This window comes from Mizuhopecten yessoensis, unplaced genomic scaffold (genome assembly GCF_002113885.1).
Source record: "Mizuhopecten yessoensis strain PY_sf001 unplaced genomic scaffold, ASM211388v2 scaffold3339, whole genome shotgun sequence".
Classification (NCBI taxonomy): Eukaryota; Metazoa; Mollusca; class Bivalvia; order Pectinida; family Pectinidae; genus Mizuhopecten; species Mizuhopecten yessoensis.
This window is the reverse complement of record NW_018404995.1, coordinates 546,318-570,153: the sequence shown is the minus strand read 5'-3', so window position 1 is coordinate 570,153 and position 23,836 is coordinate 546,318. Positions and strand designations below refer to the sequence as shown.

The 23,836-nt window shown below is 35.8% G+C and overlaps 1 protein-coding gene across 6 annotated transcripts in view; it reads left to right on the top strand.

The window, feature by feature from the left end:
- LOC110447382 (PDZ and LIM domain protein 7-like) overlaps nucleotides 1-23,836 on the top strand; it is a 40,927-nt gene that overhangs the window by 9,213 nt on the left and 7,878 nt on the right. For 3 of the 6 annotated variants that reach the window (XM_021493024.1, XM_021493028.1, XM_021493023.1), the window contains exons 3-10: nucleotides 2,001-2,045; nucleotides 8,312-8,359; nucleotides 12,021-12,117; nucleotides 18,610-18,725; nucleotides 19,655-19,782; nucleotides 20,769-20,976; nucleotides 21,936-22,130; nucleotides 23,045-23,076. In XM_021493024.1, coding sequence (XP_021348699.1) covers nucleotides 2,001-2,045; nucleotides 8,312-8,359; nucleotides 12,021-12,117; nucleotides 18,610-18,725; nucleotides 19,655-19,782; nucleotides 20,769-20,976; nucleotides 21,936-22,130; nucleotides 23,045-23,076 — 869 coding nt within the window. The remainder of the gene's footprint in view (nucleotides 1-2,000; nucleotides 2,046-8,311; nucleotides 8,360-12,020; nucleotides 12,118-18,609; nucleotides 18,726-19,654; nucleotides 19,783-20,768; nucleotides 20,977-21,935; nucleotides 22,131-23,044; nucleotides 23,077-23,836) is intronic. The other 3 variants (XM_021493025.1, XM_021493026.1, XM_021493027.1) reach the window with 3 other exon arrangements.

Genomic DNA, 23,836 nt, shown 5'->3' with positions numbered 1-23,836 from the left:
GAATATCCACCAACTTATGACACTGTGGGGCCAGATATCCATAAGTATACCCTCAATCTTGTGACTTTGTGGGACCATATATCAACCATGTTGTGACTTTGTGGGACCAGATACTCATATGTATACCCACCATTTTGTGACTAGGGGACCATATACCCATGAATACCCACCACCTTGTGACCATTTGGAGCTATGCAAAAATCTGAAATTACCTTGTGACCCTATGGGACCAGATGTCCATTGGTATTGACAACCTTGTGACTATTTGGAACCAGATACTGATAAACATGTAACCACCTGGTTACTCTGTTGGACCAGAGGTTTATGGTCAAATTTTGATTTCGTTCAACTTCATGTTATGTTTTCACAGAACACACTCACTGTAGGGACAGGATTGAATAACATATTAGCTCTAACCTGATCCAAAAGCAAATTTCTCCACATACAGTTAATAAGAGGTTTCCTTAACAATTTGCCTGTAATGATACTACCTGATCAGGAAGGCTGACTTATCAGACATGAAAACCACACATTAAATACTTCAGCCTTGCGATATACCAAAGGAGAATCTTATGTAGTACTATAACACTGTCTAGATGATGATAAATGCCATGGAACAACCCCCACCCAATGTCAGGTAAAAGCTAGGCTATCATGTTGAATAGGTTTCCCACAGTAGGACACAGGGTTAATCTGTGTGCAGGGGGAAACCCTGGACTTGCATACATATTTCACAGATAAGGTGGGAAGGTGTATAAGGTTGAGGAAATCTGATAAGATGGGCTGGAATTTTTGACCGTTTTTCTGACTCATATATTATTGATTAAAATCTGGGTAATCTGTACTGACCTAAAGAAGAAGTTCATGTTAACCGAGTTGTGTTGAGGATATTTATAAATCATTCCTGATATATTTGAAGGCAATGTACTTTTCTATTGCACACATTTAGTACAATGTACCTACATTGGACAGTGTAGGTCTTGATAATATATCTATAGAACAGCTATTCCTGGAAGAAAAAAAAAATCATTCATTTTATATATGTATTTTTTAAAGGTTACATGTAATGAATAATAGAACAATGGTAGAGTCGTCACATCTATAAATAGTGTGCTATGATTTATGAAAAGTTCTTTTTACACAACCAATAACATTTTCTAAGTGATGTTTCGACGACTAGTATGATATGTACACTCACCTTCATCAGACAAATGACCAGTGAAGCGTATCCACACAATGGTGTAAAATGTGTACGAGTTGTCCACAAAATCGATATCAATTTTGTGGACAACTTCTACACATTTTTCACCATCGTGTGCATACGCTTCACTGGTCATTTGTCTGATGAAGGTGACAATTACTAGTCATCGAAACATCACATAGAAAATCTTATTGGTTGTGTAAAAAGAACTTTTCATAATCCATTCTTATTACCAGCCTGAAGAAAATGTTTAGAAATGTGTTATGATGAAGTAAAATCTAGGTCCAGCTTGGGCTACAAATTAATTGGTGTTGTTTTTCTGACATTTCCTTATCATATATAGCTATATCTTTACACCTTGTTTAAAGTAAGAAAGTTTGAACGACCTCTTTGAAGGTATCTGGTGAATTAGGGGGGATTACTGGGAAGTGTATTTTGATTGACTGGTCTTTGTAGGGGTGTATGTTTATCATTATACAAAATTTCCTCGTATATATAAAACCCATCAGGATCATCTATTCCACATGCTTGTGGTTCATGAAATATCTACTTACATTTCCTATAGAACTGCCTATAGATCCTCCGTCTAGGCATACAATGCACATGTAAGGCATTACATGTAGTTATAAAATCTAAAGCAATGCTTTCCTTTGTAATTTAATGGTTAATATCGTGTACTTATTGTGGAGAGCACTTCTTCAATTTTTATGGGTTTTCGGTATTGTGATACCTAAATGCAAACCATTTAGTATGCATATTGGTGTAAAATTGTAAATGTTAATTTGTTTTCATCTTCAAGAATAAGAGAAAAGAAAGCTAAAAAGCCAACAAATAATTATATTGGGTGAGTACCAGGTTCGTGCGGGAATGACGACACGATAGTATAGAGTGGTTGTTACAGCAGCAGTCTTGTATATTGTTCTACATCCTGACGTCACCTTCATCTCTACTGTACATGTGTAGTAGATATAATCAAAACTTAAAATGTTGGCAATCATTCTTTATATAGAGGTGACGGTGTCTTACGGATGGAGAACAATTCGCTGTAACTCATAGAAGCAAGGAAATAACCCTACAGTTAGTGTCCGAACTTAAACGCATGGACTTTGGTTATGTCAGGTTATGTTCAAGTTTTTAAAAGTTTATGAAAACTGTTTTCTTTTAGTTGAAATAACCGTTAATTTAAATTTTTGCATGAGGCATATTTTTTTCAGATTCCTAATTAAAACACTGTTTTCTGTTATTTTTGGTCATTAAGGTATAATATGAAACACTTTGTTTTATACATTTATTATTTTATAACAACTGTTTTCATGTGTAACCCACAGATGATTTGGTCATTGGAATATTTCATTTTATTTTCTGTCTGTATTCGTATCTTTATTGCTGCAATTGTATGATTAAAATGGCACAAAAAGGCATGCACCGGGTGTACAAAGTTTCTGAATGTAATGTTGTGTTTGTTTAATTTAATAGTCATGTTTTCTTTGAAGATAAACAAAACATTTGTGTGGCATGAGTTTTACTGCATGTCAGTGTAAATATTTCAGATTCAAAGAACGTCCTTAAAGGTAGATGATTCTCATTAAGGAAAAGAATGTGATGTCGTTGAAAGATGTAAGAAAAAAATCCCCATCAAATCAGACTTTTCACTATCAGATAATATATTACAATAACAAGTGCAGATTTTGCACGCTCAGTACTTGTAACAAACGATGGCATTTGTGATGTAAATAAATTGTTTTGTACTAGTCGAAAGGGATAAAAGGAGACGTTCTTGATTTATATATAGAAATAATTCCTCTGCGTATGAGAGGGCTAGTAATTAGTTTGGAGATGGCCCGTGAGAGTTCCTCGTGTTCAGTAGGAAAACCAGTCGAGACCCCAACGTTGGCATGTGTCCATGGCTACACTGCAAGGTAGTCTCACCTTGGTCCATTGGCAGTACTGCACACCTGGTAGTGATCTGTGGGGTAGTATATACATCTATAGAGACGCTCCCGTTACACAATACAGTACCCCTCACATACCAGCATCGCACCATCATTGAACCTATCCCTGGGAACCTATATGTACCCTTGTAAGCTGAAGGATAATGTGCTAAGATGATCATGTTTTATAGTCTTCGAGAGGAAGATAACCAGCTTCATACTGACTGCTGCACTTCTAATATATGCACATTGACATATAATTCATAGATATGCATTCTTTTCAGGATATTTTAGGTTGTATTATCAAATCGTGTATCAATGTTTGTGGTACGTTATACAGTCACACTTAATTTAACACCATTGAGAGGGATCTTATTTAACACCAGCGAGTGGGATCCTAAATGGGGAAAATATAGATAAAGACAGATTAAATTACAAACCACACCAATTGAAGGGTTGTTGCTTCAAAGGTCCAGTAGGAAATATGGCTCAAGTTGTCTTTAATTTTAAATTCATCAGATACACTGTCATATTAAGAGTTGCAACAAATTTCCACAGATAAGTGATTGAATAAAAACAAGTGATTAATTTTAGAGTAAAAGTGATTAGTAGAAAAATAGAATGGTATCCTTATTAAATGTGCATACATTTTGACTAACTAGAAATTAGCAATATAAACATATATCTCACTCAGATATGGCAAGCAATGAATATAGATATTGATTTGATGAAAAAATGGAGACATTTGCACATCATTTACACGTCAAGGGGAGACAATTATATGAGAACATTAGTATCACTATGGTGATGGTAGTATGCCCCAGTTGTAAGGGTAGATCATCCAGGTGCTGAGACTGGTCTTGCCACTGACAGATGGCCAATATTGCATACCTGAGGTCGCCATCACAGACATACATTACACACAGAAATTGAACACTATCTCCTATCCACCCCTGCCTCCAGAACAGCTAGAGGTACTTACACTCTGTAGCAGACACCACACCATTGCATCATGATCAGTGGCATATGTTTTGTGTAAAGTCTGCTGTAAATATCTCGCACCACTTCATCATTGCACTGGGTTGCTCTGTTTGGAGTTCCACCAAAACCTGAATTCTTCATAGCAAAGCAAAACAGCTAAGTAAGCTGATTTGTGTATTATAACAGGTCATCGACCTGCTTTGAAGTGTTTGTTCATCTGTCATTGAAAGTTGGTGTCTGAAATGGTTTCCAATACAACATTCCGCTTCATGTGTGACCAAAAACTCCCAACTTAATAAGGTAAACATGCTGAAAAGGTTTTAAACATTAAACCAGTTGTCCTTATAAATATATATTTTAATTTGTACAACATTAGATATAGTGTTCTATCTAGCTTTAATTCATTTACCCCTGAAAGTTCATATTTACTATTTCAACCTTTGAATTGTAAGAGTTCAAATGTGTCTTCAGGGGTAAACTGTTAATAAACCACAATAAGTTACATTACATTATGGATATATAAAACTTATAATCTGTACAAAATGAGGACCTGGTAGGAATTACCTTATCAAGCACTTTCTAGTGGTCGTAAGCCACCTGGCTAAAACCTCCACATGTGTGTGCTTGAGGTGTATTGGTATGTGTACCTTACTGTAGTGGGAATGTGCTCCAACAGCATCCCTTTTCCATAGTAGCACTTCCATTGAAAATTACAGCACAAACACTAGAACCCACCCCAAATCATTTGAGAATGTGCTCCAACAGCCACTCTGCCAAACCTTTTCAAATCCATCCTATAGGTCTTGTGTATATATCCAATAATTACAAAATGTAGAATAATATAAATGATGACAATCAGAAAGAAGAAAAAAAGTAAAAATAAACATAATTATCAGAAATCAAATTCATTTTTTTGCTTATAATTATATGTAATTGACTTATCGAAACATGCACATCAGACTTTCAGATTATATATAATGTCACATAGCCAATATGTTGAATTTTATTCTTCAAGATATACAAGAAAAAGCATATTTTTAGCATATACCGGTTTATATATAGACATACAAATTACTGTCTGTGCTTGTCACAAGATTTTTACTTGAGCTCGCCAGAGGCACACTAAAATGAAAGAAAAAAAAACACCGTTTCACAAAAGTCATATGTAAAAGTAATCCAGTAAGATCCTATGACAGTAGGTGTTTTGTTTGTTTGCAATATGTTGTAAATTAATACAGTCTGTGATAAGAGAAAGTTGTAAAAGCTTATGATATACCTTTAATAACAAGCATGTGTTATGTAGGGGTTGTGTAGAGAGGACCCCACACTACCACCAGTATATACCTCCTAGAACACTGGTGCTGGTGTCGGGTTGCCTGTCTCTACAGATGCCTCATATATAGATAGATAGCTAGGTAGATACATTGTACACACTAGCACTGACCTTGCCAGGTTATTTTGAGAAGATTAGTATCACATGTGTTATGCTGATTTTCTCTGTGTCTCCACTTGTGGAAGTTCTCTTCTCACTCTTTCTGGAACTTGGTTCTAGAATACATTCTGCTTTATCTAGAAACCGGCTCTCTACCCCTATAAAAACAACTTTGTCTGCAATATTAGCCGTTTCCATACGATAGGAAAACTTCCTTCAAACTTTTTGCTGATTTCATGTAAATTTGTAAAATGTGATGTATGGAATGCCAATGCTGAAAATTGGCCACACCCTTCCAATTGAACAACAAGGAGACCAGGAATATCATTCTCTCACAAAAGTTACCTCCCTTCCCTTTTTCAGAATTCCTAAACTTTTGAATAAGAAGCCTTTTATTATAAGTAAATTATAATATCTGCAAGACACTTGGGATATCTTTACCTATTATGTAGTAAAAAGCTTCAACCATTTCTATATCATGATTTTACAAGACATTCCTATATGTCATAAAAACGATCACCATGTCAAGTTCCATATTTAAGACTTTATCTGAACGTAAACGATATACATGAATCATAAAGGTAGAAAATTTCGTCGCTGTTCCCTATCAAATTCAATTTATCCCCAATTAATGCTTTCAGCATTAAAAGCTTTGGAAAAATAGAATGAGTACAGAAACCATATATTACAGACACATTTTCAAGTTAATCACACTAACAAGGTGCATATATCTTAATTTATTTGACAATACTTGCATCAATATCCATTTCCTCCAGGGTACAATGAATTGAGAAAGTCATTGAAATAAGTACTATATGGACTATAGTGTAAAATTCTTAATGATCAAATACTTATGGCAATTAGTCACATTAGGAACCTTTGTTGTGAATATATTTGTCGTGAGTTCAATGTTGTAATTACACTTGTATGTGACCATTATCACCCACTATTCCACAGCTAAGGGTTTTGTTATTGGAGTACTGTATTAGTCCTAATACTAGCCCATTGTCTAATAATTGCCTATCCTTCCACTTTGAGAGCAAAATACCCTTCAAAAATTACTAATTTTCGAACTTTGCAAATATCCCCAATAATCATCCATCCCCCTTTTGACATGGTTTCACCGTAACTATGCAGTTGTCCTTGTTAACTTCTGATTTTTACAGTTAAGTGATTGATAGACGACATAAGGTTGAAATATATAAATTAAGTGCAACATGTGGTGTTAACTGATGTTGTTGTGGTTAGGTTATATAGGTCAAGTATATAAATCAGTGAAATGTAAAAACCAAGCGCTAGCATGGTGGTGGTTGGAGTCAGAATAAAGGTTATTAGAATCAATACGGTACAATATGTGTAAAATTGCAATGGAACAAGGTTATGCTCTTATACTTCATTATCTTATGAATAGAGCGATTTACTCACCAAGGCTAAAAAAAAACACCCATTTATGTACAGATCAGCTTACAAGTGTAAAAGCTGTTTCTATAAAAATTAATATCTAGTGCAATGAATAGTTTAGGAGTCCTACAGTTATTATCATTGAAGTAAATCAATTGCATATAATTATAACAATGGACAAAATTAATGGATGGAAAGAGCAGCTACAACCATATACTGTCTGTGAGTTAAAGTGGCCTCTAAAATTCTGACAGAACTTTTTATAATGAAGACATATGCATTCCAAAAAATAATTTATTGTGCAATACATGTGCATTAGTTTCCTGTCACTTCCCCGATCCTTCTGTCGCAGAATACATGCATAAATTATAATGGTTCATAGTCCACTGCTTTATATAATGAGCTTCACCTGGGCACACACTGCACATTAACACTTTGGGATTTCCAGCAGACCACCAAACTGCTTTGTGTAGACAAAATATGGTTATTTACTCAATGTAACTGCTTTGTATAGAAATAAATATGTGTTATGAACTGGTGTCAATTTTATTGATGCATGTGATTGAAACATTTTTTTTATAAATGCATTTCCTTCATAAAGGTTTTCTGTCTTTAATATGCTGTATGATTTTATGTGATATCATCTGTGTGAATTATGGAGATTGGTGTCCCTATGACACCAGTTAAAAGTGAATGTCTCCTATTTCTTTACCTCAGAGGAAGTACTTGTGGGCGGTCTGTGCTAGATCTGTTGTTACTACCCTCAAACAATGTTTGGTATTTCCTGGTTGGATTTATCAGCTTGTAATTATAGGGTAGGGAATACATGATAGATAGCACATGGTGACATGGAGTCAAGATCACCAAGGTGACATGGAAACAAGGTCATGCCCTTGACTACAACTCAGACTGTTAGTGCACCAAACAAAAAACGATCCCATATACTATCACCTTGGTTGTTTAGTCTAAGAGTCCATTATAATACAAAGTTATCAGAAGTAAGATAAAAAGGATTGGTATGGGGATTTTTGACATATACTTGGTATGGGTGTATGGACAGTACTTTATCAGACTTAAAGGAAATCCTTTAGGGAGGGAGAACTTTTGTGTTGCAGATTTAAACACATTCCAGCATAGTATCCAAACCTCATTACCACTGAAAATATGTTTTACATGAAAATGGATGTGCGGGTGAAAATATATTACTCCTATACACACACTAAAACTACCTGTGTATATATATATGTATACCTATCTATGTGCTTTGATGTATTAGTGGTGACCAAATGTATAAACAGCCAGAGTCCTGTAGTAGTAACCTTGTAGTCATGCTTCATGTATTATCCATGCTTTATTTTCTCATAGAAAAAATTTGGAACAGTACATGGAGGACGAATCTACTACAGCAGATCAGTAAGTCCTGGTGATGTCATCGTATCCATATATTCTATGTCCTGGCACTATGATCATGGTGAACAGAAGGCTTGCACATAACACATTAGCACTGTGATCATGGTGGGAGAGAGGCTTGCACATGTAACAAACTATGCAGAATTCATCTGATGCTGCTTACTGTGGCTTTTATATGACTAGTGCAGTGGTGTTATGACCTTAACACAACTGTGTCCACTGGATTGGAGAACATTGATTTGTAGATTTTGATTAATCATAACATGATTTAAGGCTTTTATCTTCTAGTACAAAATACTATTTGATATATTTTAATCCTTTCATGTTTGAAATGTTCAAAATTCACCAGCTATGTCTATTTTTTAACATAATTGTGTGTAGTGCTTAACCAGATAATATTACACTTTGGTAGAACTAATTAGCAAAGAAATCTGAAATACAGCGATGTAATTATTGGAAGATCACAACATATCATAAAACTTTAAAAAGGGAAATATATACATATTTAGATTTTGTGTTAAGGTTCTGCCGAGTTTGTTGGGCGTAGATAGGCAGTATACATGTACCTCTTCGTTGGCTATGGTCTAATTGCTGTTATTTAACACACTCTTCTTGTTCCAGGTGGTAGAAATTTCATCTTGCATCTTTCAATACCTGAACATAATATAAAATGATGTAATCGCTGATTGTAGATCAGGCTTTGAGGCCAGTCAGTGTTAACGTGTTGCTTCTCTCATGTCCATACCATTTTCTGCCTTTAAGCATTAGCAGATTACTGACCCAGACAGGTGTATTTACTGTCCACCTATATTTAGGAAACCCTGGCTAGGATGTTAATATTCAAATCTCTGAAAGAAGTTATTCTACATCTAGTTCAGGAAATGACAATGAATGAGGAAACCTGTGGTTGTTTATGGTTGTGACTGCTTTCACTCGACTATTAAGTGTGCATTTACAAGGTACTTCGTGGTGATTTGTTCTCTTTAAAGAATCTTTCTTAGTTCACTTACTTCAAATAACTTTCACCTGCAAACTTAATTCACCCTTTATATTAATTTTATAGATCAATATACTTCCGCAGTTTCTGGCATTTAAGAGAATTAACAACCCTGGGTAGCTGTAAACAGTTTATAAAAGATCAATATGTGATGTCGGGGTTCTTTTTTTTTGAGGCGCCATAATAGCTTAACCCTTTAACCCCTAGGTAACTTTAGTAGACTATATACCATACATTGATCTTGATGAGTCCATTATGGTCTACAGTGGTGAAAGGGTTAACATGCATTTCTTAATCTTTTAAAAATATTTTTATATTTATTGAAATTTGCAGTGATATCAATGTGTCAGAATTTTAAATGAAGGCAATATTTCATTTAAACACTTGTGCAAAGATAATTGAATATTAATTCCTTCTAAAAATTTGATGTAAGGCCCTGTTCAATAAACGATGTTCCAAACAATCGGTCCTTGATGATATTTCATACAAACTGATACGATATTAGATCAAAGTAAGCATTGTTAGTGAGCTTGTCTGTTCTGACAGACACCATGGAGGTATAAGTTGGTAAAACAGGCTGATGAGTCCTGATACTGGGCCTCGGAGCATTCCCAATTACATGTGTTGTGTTGTCAGTAGGGTTGGGGTGAAAGGATGAACTGATGGTATCAGAGATTGACATACTGTAGATACAGTGTCTAGATGGATGAGATGGATAGTACTAACACTATATAGTGCATGTATGTACAGTGGTCAATAGTGTGTAGATGTGTTTACTCGTTAAACATTGTTACCTTATATGGCTCATTGAATTTTGTAACAACAGGAAATGATGCAAGGAATAAATGAATTTTAATTGTTTACAAAAAGTTATGTTTTGATTCATGAGTTAGGAACGGAAAGGTAATACGCATAATGTTTTTAGTGTTATTGTGTATAAAGTAGCATTAACAGTCAGTACAATGACATATCACAGAAGATGTATAGGCTAGCACCTGTAACTTGTGTGAGAAATGTACTGTTGTGGTTTTTGTGTGTGTTAAGTTCATCTAAGTCCAGGTACACCTTTAAATCGGTGTGGATTAACTGGAGTGGAATAACAAACATGTCTACATACATTTTTATGTGTATTATATACATAATGTATGGCAATAAGACCAGCACACAAGATTCTGTTTTTACAAAAGCAGAGTTAATTTATATATTAAGATAGATTTTCATTGAAAGAGAAAGTACGTAAAATTGTAGAAATCCCTGATTACCTATAATTTAATATCTGAATGCATGATAAATGGTTAAGTAAACTTTGTGGTGCCATAGCAATAAACTAGAAAGAAAATACTTTGGTTATCATTCCAGAAGTCAGAAATAGTGGTAAAGGTCACCACCTGCTTGACGGACGAACAATTCTTTATTTCCTCCTTGTGTTAGATTTGTTACATTTTAACATGTCCCTGTGAAACTATTTATATGAAACAACAGTGAATTACTCCGCCATTCCAACTGGGATTTTATTACAGAATATTGGAAAGTGAAAAAAAGGTTAAGTAAAAATAACAGACTTGTGAGTCACAGACACATGAAACTGTGATATTGGTAGATCTCTCTTTGATAAATAAAACAGGTATGTAGAATTTTAGCAAGGTAGGTATGTTATCTTGATTTATGGCTGAAATATCAGCTGGCATAAACCATTGAAGGTATAGGACATGTACATGTTGTATACCTAAACTGTGGTCACTTCTGTCTGGGATTAATAAGTGAAGGTCAGGCCAGGTCAAGTGATCCTAAGCTAAGATCTTCAACACTAATTACGTTAAATATATTTTCATATAGAATATGTTGTTTATAAATTGATATGTTAGGATTGTAGGTGGTTTTTTTTCTACAGGTACACAGTGTAGACATGTTTACCTGTGAGACAGGTATTACCAGGTATAACGGTATACATAAATCAGCCTCTCTATAATGTAAGACTTTAATATGTCTGTGACATTCAAGTCTCAAATAAAGTAGTGGAACTCTGAACTCGTTATGACAGGTACAATAAAAATGTTAAAATTTTATAAGTGTGTGTGTAAAAAGAATATGTTTAATAGAGAGGATATGTCGAGTAAGTGATCAAACATACAGTGACCCAAGACTGTGATGTGTGGGTCCTGTGTGTGACCGTCACACAGGTTTATATAATGGATGTGTTGTAGTCTAGCATGGTGTAAACACGGTGACAGCATGATGATGTGGGACCAGCCCTTTGTGGGCGAGCCTGCTGGAGCCCAGCACTAGGTGTTGGGGATGTATACCTGTATAAGGCATGCATGGTAGTAGTCATAGACAAATCCATATTTAGATTTCTACATCTTGAACATGATGTTGCCCCCAGACTGTAAAACCAAGTCCTACCATAATATACAATTACTACTTCCTTGATTGTTATTTACTTCAATTAAAACTTTCTCATAAATCCTAACTTGCGTTTGTTCTACCTAATCTTTTCATGTGTATAATAGAGAGCCAATACATTGTCATATATTTTAGTTTTATCGTAACTGTTCTATATTATTTTAATCAGCTGTATGTATTTTAGTCCTGTAATGATGTTGCATGCCTCTTTACCTGTTATTCAGCTTTGTACCTGTTGTTGATTGGGTTGTTTTTGTTTCACAGAGGAGCCCCACCCCATCAGTACCAGTATGAGAAGTTCTCTGCCCCAGCCATTCCCAGCAAGGCTGGAGGTCTCATCCAGTACGACTCCACGTCATCAGTAAGTAATAGCACAGTCTCTATCTACTGCCTATTCCACTACAAATCACTGAAACCATCACATTTACTCCGTATGCTGGAAAATAGTTTTGCACAGTTTAGGAAACCATGTTCAGGTTGAGAGATTTAATTCAAATTATTTTTATTTCACAAAATATAAATTTTTAACATGTAATTTTTTCCCACAAAAACTTCAACCTGATTAGAAGTAACCTGATTAAGACACCTATTACAGAGTATATATGTTACAGCTTTTATTGCTTTCACGAAGTTCAATTTCCCTAAATAGGTTGTTTATTGTGAAATTGAGAAATAATGGTCTCTCCATCTGTCTATCCCAAATCCTTGTGACATTTGTTTGGGCATTAACTTCTAAACAGCTCAATATATTTTGAAGAAATTTCCTAGATGGATATTTATATATGTGCCTTGGAAACATATCACATACAGTTCTTGTCAGGATCAAAGGTCAAATATATATTTGTAATGAATGCCCTTGTTATAATTTCTGAACAGTTCAATACTTTACTCATTATGTCTTTCCTAATTCGGATGAAGAGAGACATCTTGTATTATTAAGGATCCTGGTCCCACTGCACTGCTGTTTTTCGTATATACAGCAACCTTCCTTTAGTTTCATTTTGGATATAACTGTTTTGTCTAAGCCCAGTTGGGCTAGGACACTTCCATTATCCATGTAACAGAGTCGGTTAGAGTCATCGTATAACTATTTGGAGTCCAGGGTTCGAATTCCATCTAGATCTGCTGAACTTTTTACACATCATTATTAATTATATTTTGTTTACTTCATCTGTATTATTTTTCGTTTCACAAAAGTCTTGCAAGATATGGTTTTATTTTCAGATATAATTTATCAAAGCTAATCATGCTTGAGTAAGTTTCCAATACATAGTTACAGTTCTTGGCAGTGGTACGGGGATTCTAAATACTGCTTCTCTTTCTAAATTATAACCTTGTCTGGGTCATATCTTTTACACATTTAAAGCCTTTTTGATAAAACTTAAAAGGTACATGCATCATCCACAAAATGTGTGCAGTGCTCTGTAAAACGTTCTCTGTGACCTTATTATCTCTAGGTTAAAATTCACATAAGTGCAAAAGTTCCAGTGACTGAGTTTCGATATACACATTGGATGATATGGAAACATGATGTTGTCATCAAAATCAAATCTTAGGTAGTATATGGTTGTACCTTTGTTAGATCATAGGCGTCTCTTACAGCTTTAGGTCCCTACCCAGAGTCAGGTCATAGAAATGGAACAGATCAAGGTTAAATCATTGTTATCCTTGCCCAGGCCATAACTGTTCCTCAGACCTGACAGTTAGGTCTGTATGTAATCCTTAATAAAATGGTATCATTTACCCAGGTGGGTCTATGAGGTGAGGTTACATATAATGACCTTTTAATTGTTTACTTTATGGGTGACATTGTGTACTTTTGAAATAAAAAAAATTGTCTGGTCAAGAGGCGTGCGTACCTGTAGCTGTTGGGATGAGATAGTTGCCTGTCTGGATCTTGAAGTATTTACTTATATTAGTCACCGTGTGGTTAGCTTTTTTTTTGTCCTGTAAAACTTTTTTGTTGGTTTAACGATGTAGATATCACACTCATTACAAACACAAAGGTTCAAATGTACTATAGGTGAATTTTCTTATTTTTTGAGGTATAATTTTTCTTTTTTTGTAAAATTGAAAAGACTTTTTATAACTTTTATACAAACATAACCAGACTTTGTCCTCAATCTGTGATTATCTGATGGGGCTCCGTGTGGCAGAAAATTGACACAGGTAACCAGCAGTATCAGTTACACTTTTTTCCATGGTAATTTTATAGGCCTCTTGTTAAAGGGGTCTAGAAGTAGCTGAGAGGGTATTGGCCAGCAATCTACTCCAAATAGATAAGGCCATTTGCTCAGGTGTTTCATTCACAGGTAGCTCTAGGTAAATCAGATTTCCTATTGTTTGGTCTATTACATTACCTTAAGCAAGAACGGATGTTAAAAAGTAGCATCTGTTTGTCTGTCAGTATTTCAATCTATTTCAAAAGAAAAAAATACCATGTCAAATCAATGTCAGACCCAGCTTAGATTTGTATAAATGAAGTATTTAAACACTTCCAAAAGGTCTATTATGTGTAAGATATGTTGCACTGTTCTTTTTTTATTATGCAAAAGTTAAAAGGAATACAAAATAAGCATGTACCCATTACCAGACTCAAGTACAGATAAAAAATATACATTTCCCGAACAGGAAAAAATTGAATCTACTTCCTTATCTCAAAAACTCACACTACAGCACAATTGTACTAGCATTTGTCAACCATTAACCCTTTCACCCCTACGCAACTTTAGAAGACTCTCCCATGCTTTGATCTGGATGAGTTCATTATGGTCTACAGTGGTGAAAGGCCACACTTAAGCTCTTTGAAGGGACTGGTGCTATATCTCTGGGAGTCCCTGAAGACTTGTATAATGTCTACTACATGTTCATTTCTTTCTAACGTTCACATAGATGGAATATTTCAATCTAGAAAACAGTCATTTACTATCAGATTCAGTGAAACTGCAGTAAAATCCTTCTTTTCATTTCTTTAAACTTCTTGTATTTCCAATTTTTGTTAAATGTTCTTCATTTCATTTCTTCAAAATTCTTGAATTACTAGGCTGATTTGTCTTTCTTGATCTTCCAAACCCCTTTATAAAGCAAAAACCTTGCGATTTAGATAGTAACAGTAAAGGGAAGGTTTTCTGTATTCACATTCGCTTAGATGACTTTTCCATTTCTCTATAACTTTTGCCTTTTTTGAGACTGAATAAGGAAAACAGAAAAATTGCTATCATAGTTGGATATGATTGGCTTGCATTGTATTGTCTGATGTCATTGAAGTAATGGATATCTTTATAAATATTACCTGTGGTTCTGAATCACAAACTTTATAACACCTGGCATCTCACCGTCTCGGAGACTGTATTCGGTTGACCTCCTATGAAAGATGAATATATATGTTATTGTTCTGATAAAATTGTGTGTAAAGTGAAATGTGAGGTGTATTGAGATACCGTAAGTAAAGTAGGAAGTATGATTATTTTTCTTAAACTGAAACCAAGATTTAAATTGTATGGCCAAACAAATGTTTACAAAGATTCTTAAAATGTTAAAAACAAATGAAGAGAAAAATATAAATATGATTTTATTGAATGTGATATCAAATGACTTTTTTTAGAAACAAAATTGATCTGTTCTTTTATTTTCAGTATGTTGAATATTTTTGCAGTAGATTATTCGGCCCATATCAAACCATTATTGTTAGGGTTATTTCTGCCTGAACCCCTATTAACAATTTCATAGGGCCTTTCAATAAGAATAGGAAAATTTGATTGATCTGGAAATCTATCAAACAAGAAGATGTATCGGTGTGTCTGTAAACTGGTGAATAATATCTGGAAATGGTACTGCCCTCCTACGCACATTCCTACCGTGTAGACTCAGAAAACAGTCACCGTGTATACAAAACTGTTTCAGACATAACTCACCTATACAACCAATTACCAAGAACTGCTTCTGTTTAATGAAAAGTGCTGAGCTGTTTATAGAATATGCGAGTGAGGTATTTTCACATATCTTTTTATAGATAGGAAAATACAAGTAGTCTTGTACATTTGTCTGTGTCACTAATTGATTAATGCATCCATGTTTAATATACAATGTACAAGGTAAGACTGAGCTGTGTGGAATGATTAGATTCCAGGTGTACGATAATAAAATGAAGTGAAGGAGTAAATCCATCAAATGTTTTACAAAATGTTGCTATAAGATATAACATTACTAGGTGTATGTATACACAGGTGAAAAATAATTCAAACCAGTGTGTCATAACTCTATAGCTCAAATTTTTACTGGGATTTATATCGATAAATCAGTTTCATTTGAGACTCCAACTGGAAGCAGATTAATGTACAGTAATGAGACAGGTATTTCTACAATGTCTCTGTTATGTTCAGATGATTTATAGAGCTAGAAAAGGGGATCAATACGACAAACATTTTGTATTATACAAGCTGTATACAATTCTTAGTTACAGAACTGGGATTACAGACCAAGATGTTACATATATAAAAGTTTCTCATTTAATAGTCTTCAATGGTTTCTTTGGTTTTATTCATTACCTTTTCATTTCTGGACAGGATATCACTTTTTCAGATTATAGCTTTCAGGTGTACATTCTTTAAATTGTTGGGTTATTTATAGTATTGATATGTCAGCCAGGTTTTCCAGTTAGTGTACTGTCAGGAGTAGACATACCCTAGAGAGGTGTGGAGCTCATTCATACGGCCACAATAGCAATTGATCAAATGCACCAGTACTTATAAGGCAACAATAAGGCAGTATAAAACGAGCCAAGGAATCTACATAAAACCGCATAGGAAGTGCTTACTGTAAGGATCAATAGGTCAGAACACAGCAAACCTTGGCTTACATAATGATGTAGTTACCTTGTCATTTGATGATGTATAAGACTTTTGGAATCTGGTGATTCATAGACGTTATATGTATAATGTAGATATAAAAAAAGGCTCACAACAAAACTGCTGTATTAAACACATTATATAATAACAGCATGTACAGGAGACTTATAGAGAGAAAAAACCCAGACATAACATTGTCTGCATTTAAAATGATTTGTGTACATACATGTACTGAAGACAAGTGCTATACGTTGTATCCTGATTAAGTATCCTATGGAGCTCATTTGTACGACCCTTTAATGACTATATCCTAGTTCATGCCATTGAGTTGGGATCTCATACCTGGTAATTAAAAATGTTGGCGTGCTACTTTAATATTGTTGATTTAAAGATGCAAAGATTAAAGCTAATATCCTTGAGCCCTTGTCAAGTTCACATAATCCTGACAAAAAAACGATTCTATGATATCATTGTAGTTCAGCATACATAGATGTAATGGTGGGAGCTGATTAGATCAAATGACAAGGGTTCAAGATATTAGCAGTTGAATCTGGCAGACAGTTCACAAGAAAGGAATGAATTTGAGTCAGTTTGCAACAATATTGGGTATAACTGAAAAGTAGTTTCCTTTTCAAAACTTGTTCTCCCCGTTTCAGTAGACAAGTATACAAATAAACAAAGTTTAAAATTTGTGTAGCTACAGTGTGTAAGAGGATGATTGACATTATCTGTTCATCTCATCTGCCAGCCTCAGTACCAGCAGGATCTCTCTCCCTGTTTATCTATGGCTGCTAAGGAATGTGACTCCCTCTTATATTGTCTGCTTTCACTTACCAACTGTTGTCTCCCTGGCAGAAATGTACTAACACCTTGTAATGATAATTGTACCAGTGCTTCACCTATAGACACATTGTGTTGCCAAGGTGATTGATCTCATACCAGTAGTTACACTTCTGTAGTAATTTCCGTCTACATTTACTGAATTAGGTAACAAGTTGTATCTGTTTATCACTGTAGTTAATGCACAAAACCGGAGGCAATTATTGTTTAATATTTGGTGATAGTTATAGATAAATTGTACTTTGTATTTGTACTTTACTTTGATTTAACAATAGTTCTTGCACAACTACTTACAGTCTAATGTGCATGCAGATCTTAGAGTTCTACCTGGTGTGATTTGAAACCTAAAACAATAGACAAACAGGTGTAGCTAACTAGTTACATTGAATGTGGACGCTCCATACATATTATGTCTATGTTAAAATAAATCACAGGTTCAGGTGGCTCCAGATCAGAATTGGCCATCCTTATCCTAGTACTCCATGAGCCTATGAAGCAACTAATAGGGTCTCCATGTAGAAACAGGATTTTTATCTGCCACTGTCCCACCCCATCTTCAAAGAAAACAAAATTGATCTTTCTTCAAATCTGGTTATTTTCTTTCCTCTCCTTCCTTTCATTGGTGTCCTCCTTAGGTACCACTGGTTTAATTATATATAATGTGACTTTGTCAAGTATCTTAATCCCCAGTCCAAGTTGAGGCGAGGACAAATACTGTGACATATCAGACAGTGTGGTGGCACTATAAGGTTGCCCTTGAGGGGTCCCATTTTGTTATTATGCCCCTGCCAAGATGTTGGCAGGGCATTAAGTTTTTGTCATTTACATCGATACGTCAGTTTGTCCATGTGACATTTGTGTTTGACGTTTTGTTCAGTTCCATTTCTCTGTTATAGTCCAACAGTCATAAAACTTAATATGCCGATACATCTTCACCATTATGCATATGTGACATGTCATTTCACTGTGACCTACATTTTCCACATCACTGACTTTGGTTAATTTTTAACTCCATTTTCATCAGGAGTGGGAATTAACTTGTGTATGTTTCACAAATATTTCTGGTTTTAATTGACATTGGTTGAGATTGTTAAAAAATACTTTTTTGATGTAAATTTAGTACTTTATCATCAAACTCATCACTATCTGTCTTTGTTTTGTTACAGAACTACAATGTGTCTGCGCGTCCCTACGGAGCACCTACACCCCCCACCCAGTCTTCGACCTTCCAGTCCCAGCTCAACACCATCGCACAGCAGACACAGAACATAGACTTGACACCGTGAGTAGACTGCTTGACCTTTGAACTTTCAATATTAACCATGAGCATGCTGTGTGGATGTCCCCACAGACTTCCGCATACAGTGGTCGAGGGGCGGACGAAGGACCTGCCCTCGGTCAGCTGTGTGAGTGGAGCTGAACGTCTTGGGACAGTCATACTTAAAACAATGGTGAACAGCCTTTCACTCATTACACAGGTGTTTATAGTGTTATAAACATTGTAGTGACACTGACAAAATGTTGATTACCTTAATAAAATAGATTTCTCAGAATGTTTGAAGTTGATAGTCTTTTCTGTGTTACTGTTATATTACTGTTGTTTTGTATTAGTCATTTGTAACCTACCTTGACCATCTACTGCCAAAGCTGAACCCTTCAAACTTTAATTATTTTGTTCAAAGAAATCACAATAAAGCTTGGAACACTAGTTTGTTACTTATAACGTCATCAATACAACCTGAACAACTGGAACCATGATTTTTACCTTGTCAATGTAGAACTGACTTTGATCAAGAACTAATCATGTTTTTATCTCTTCAAAACCAATTACAAAAGTTACAAATGACTATATCTTTCCTTGGAATGAGCAGATTTGTTTGCATGGCTTTGTTTTAGATTTGACCCCCAGATTGATGGTGGGATATGTCATTCACAGAGTGGAGCCTGCTTGCTCCGTCTTATAGGGTTCTGTAATGTTGAAGTAAGATGAATGACCATGCTCTGATGATTTCTTCAAAGAAAGCTAAATTCATCACATTCATATGATTTAGATAATGAATACATTTTGGCATAAAATGTTGAGATGCGTTTGATATTCTTTCTTTGAACATTTTATTTTAAGTATATTGATATATCTGAGATAACCTGATCTTTGAGTCAGACATCCTGATGTCTGGGCATTAAAGATTAATTGTGTATGACTCTATGCAGTAAGCCTGCAGTAGCAGATTTCCAGACTGCTGCCCAGCGGTATACAGAAAGGGAGGACAAACCCCCGTCGGCGTCCCAACAATCTAAGTCATTCAAGACTCTACAAGAAGCCATAGATAGTGGACAGGGTAAGGGGCCGTTAGTCACATTCATGTAATAGAGGAGGGGGGTATTTGTCACAAAGAGGTGGGTGACTGTTACAGAAAGGCACTATAAGTCACATTAGAACTTGAAGGGAATTGTTGGTAATATTGATGTATGGAATGGGAAGTTTTTCACATAGGGAGAATGGACGGTAAGTCACATTCAGGTAGGGAAAAGAGTTTTCACATAGGGGGGAAATGGGTAGTAAGTCACATTCAGATGGGAAATGGCTGTTGTCACGTAAGGAGTAGGGGCAATAACTCATATTAAGATGAGACATGTGAAGTTGTCGCATAAGAAGACAGGGGAAGTAAGTCACATTCATATAGGGAATTGGGCTGATGTTGCATAGGGAGAAAGGGGCAATAACTCATATTCAGATGGGAAATGGCTGTATCACACATGAAGAAAGGGTAGGGATTCACATTTAGATAAGGAGAGGGATTTTTGTCACACATGGATAAAAGGACAATGTTCAGATATGGAAATTGACTGTTTAATTTTCACAGCTGGAGAAAAGGGCTTAAGTAATATTTAAGAAAAGGGGCTTTATTATATAGGAATAGTCAGTCACATTCAGATAGAGGACAGTGTAACGTAGGAAGGAATGAATCATAAGTCATACTTCAATAGGAAAAGTGGCTTTGTCACATACAAGATGTAGGAAGAAACAGGCAGTCACATTCATAAAGATATTTTGATAGACACGTATGGTAATATCTGTAGGTGGTTTTCACAAATCATTTAGTAAATCTAACTTGATGCATCCCCGACCCTTGTTGGATGAAGGTAGTGATATAGTGGGAATACAGTATATATGATTTATCTGTACTATGTAATTTATGCTAACAATTCAAAAAAGGTTTGGATCACCGTCAAATTACTGGTATTTTTCTCCAGACTTTTTACAAAGGTTACAAAAGTGGACTCCTGTTCTTGTTTGTTGAACATTTTTGCATGCCAATTTCAGGTCCTCCCTCTGCCATACTCCCCATTCAGACAACTAACACTCCAGTCGATAGGCGCAGCCCCTCCCCAATCCAACCAGGGGTGAGCAACATAGGAACGCCCAAACTGAATACCAGCCATGTCGCTCAGTTCAACAATATCAGTCAGTTCAACTCACCAGCAGGGCTATACAACAGTGACAGTGCCAATAGTTCATACCGAGTCCAAAGGTTTGTTTCCACCAGGTCTACAGCCAGTACTACATAGCCTATTATACTATACCCTCTGCTTCAAAACAGCCCTCATATACTTCCATATAGCCTATATACTACAAGAGATTGATGCTGTCATCTACTGCTTAGAAAAACCACCATTGACCTGAAATGTTTGGGTTCCCTTTAAGCACCCAGTTTGTGTAGAATCTTTTAGTGGTTGTGTTAAAATTTGTTTAAAAAGAGAGAAAAAAAGACCTTTTTGAACCAATGTCAATCCAATAGGTCCATCAATGGATATTAGATTGGGTGTATACTGTGTAAGTGATTATGGTCAGTGTGGTACTTGTCAGCAGTAGGTACAGAGGTAACACAGGGGTTGTACCAGTGATCTGGTTATCATGTGATTTGTAATTTTACAGACTTCCCCCGCAGGGCCTCTATGCCTGCCATACCTTGGAAAAGGTACATCAAATTTGATTGGTTGATTCTGCATACAGTTTGATGTAGTAAAGAAAGTGGTCTATATATCATTAATCTAGATGATTTGTTGTGTTCATTTAAAAACTGGTTTGAAAAACTTGATGATGATTTACTGAGTTAATCTAGGTTCCTACCCAAATATTTTGACTGTCTTTTAGACATACAAATTGATTTCACTTGATATAGAATGCTTAGCTTAGACCTCCGAATGCACGATACTCATCTGATGATGATGGTAGATCAGTAATCCTTCTGAATAGTTCAATTTTATATCAAATATACCTTATGTAGTCATGAATATATTTATTATAATTCTGTCTTGCCATGTACATGTAACATAAAGGTGAAGATAGTAGTATGTATTATACCTATAGCACTCCTGGCCATTTCTGTGGAGAGTGTAATGCCAAGCCTTGGGGGCTGTGCTAGTTATCTCCCCTGCCTCTAGATCCTTGCATGATATTGTTACACCCTGCATGCACATGATTTTTCAGAACAAACGGCAGCCCACCAGATACTAGCAGTGGAGGCGAAAAGGAAGTGGATGATTTTGGCAGAAAAATCTACCGACCATCAGAAACATTTAAACTTGTACATGAACAAGACGATCCCACTCCTAAAAAAGATGAAAATTTCAAATCTAATCCATCACGGACATTTCAGATTTTACAACAGCAGCTAGAACCAGGGTAAACAAATTGTATTGTACAGTGTACATTTGTCTCACTGAATATCTTGCTTCACCGGTCTCATTTCTTACATTACTTTGCTTTAATGATAACGCAACAGAAAGTTTTCTCATTACAACTAATGATAACACACATCACAAAATGCACATGAAAGGCTTATCTTAAATAGGTGAATATTATTTGGCTGGGAACTGTTTCTGCTCGAAAAGAAAACCATTCTACATCTATAGACAAGTGATATTGTACTTATCATACAACTTTGCTGTCAAGCATGAAGAGAAAACAGATTTCAAGGTTAAGTTCTATAGATACTATCATTCCTTGGTGTGTACCAGTTATGTAATACAAGTAGCATGTGTGCATCTGTGCCTGATGGTGTTAATGATTGTAGAAAATGGTGTAAGATAGCTGGAACTTACACTGCATCCAACTAGTTCTAACAACAATTACTAACTTCTTTTGGAGCTGTTTGATTTATATAATGTAAAGATTACATTTCAGTATCGGAGAAAAAAATCATTTTGTTTATTCATTAATTTTTGATAAAAAATATTTAATAATAATTGATATGCAATATCAAAACATTACCTCTTTCCTATTCAAAATTATATCGTTATTTTGTTGTTAGATCTTGATGTGTTATTATATGATAATACAGATTGGAAATATCTGCAATTTTTGTAGTTGGATTTTTGCATAAAAGGTCCCAAAATAATTTAATCAATACAACTATTTCTACTGTATTTCAATTTCTGATTTCATAGTGCAGATATCAATTAATTCAGTTCTGTCTAGCAAGTTAAAGAAACACAAACAAGAAAATGAATAAAAACACCCTTTGGTGGGTTATACAGGTTGTCTCCCTTTGACTTGTGAAGAGTTTATGTTACTAAGATGTGTTTATGTCATTACAGAACAGCTGCCCCTCCACCCCCAGCACCTCCAGGTAGGTACATTGTGTTAACAGTAGAATACAAGGGATTTAAACATGTGTGTACCGGGGGACAGGAAGGGGTGTAACATGTGTGTATACAGGGGGATAGGAAGGGGTGTAACATGTGTGTATACAGGGGGATAGGAAGGGGTGTAACATGTGTGTACCAGGGGACAGGAAGGGTGTAACATGTGTATATACAGGGGGACAGGAAGGGGTGTAACATGTGTGTATACAGGGGGACAGGAAGGGTGGAACATGTGTGTATACAGGGGGTCAGGAAGGGGTGTAACATGTGTGTATATAGGGGGACAGGAAGGGGTGTAACATGTGTGTACCGGGGGACCGGAAGGGTGTAACATGTGTGTATACAGGGGGACAGGAAGGGGTGTAGAATGTGTGTATACAGGGGGACAGGAAGGGGTGTAGAATGTGTGTATACAGGGGGACAGGAAGGGGTGTAACGTGTGTGTACCGGGGGACAGGAAGGGTGTAACATGGGTGTATACAGGGGGACAGGAAGGGGTGTAACATGTGTGTACCGGGGGACAGGAAGGGTGTAACATGGGTGTATACAGGGGGACAGGAAGGGTGTAACATGTGTGTATACAGGGGGTCAGGAAGGGGTGTAACATGTGTGTATATAGGGGGACAGGAAGGGGTGTAACATGTGTGTATACAGGGGGATAGGAAGGGGTGTATACAGGGAGACCGGAAGGGGTGTAATGTGTGTGTACCGGGGGACAGGAAGGGGTGTAACATGTGAGTATAC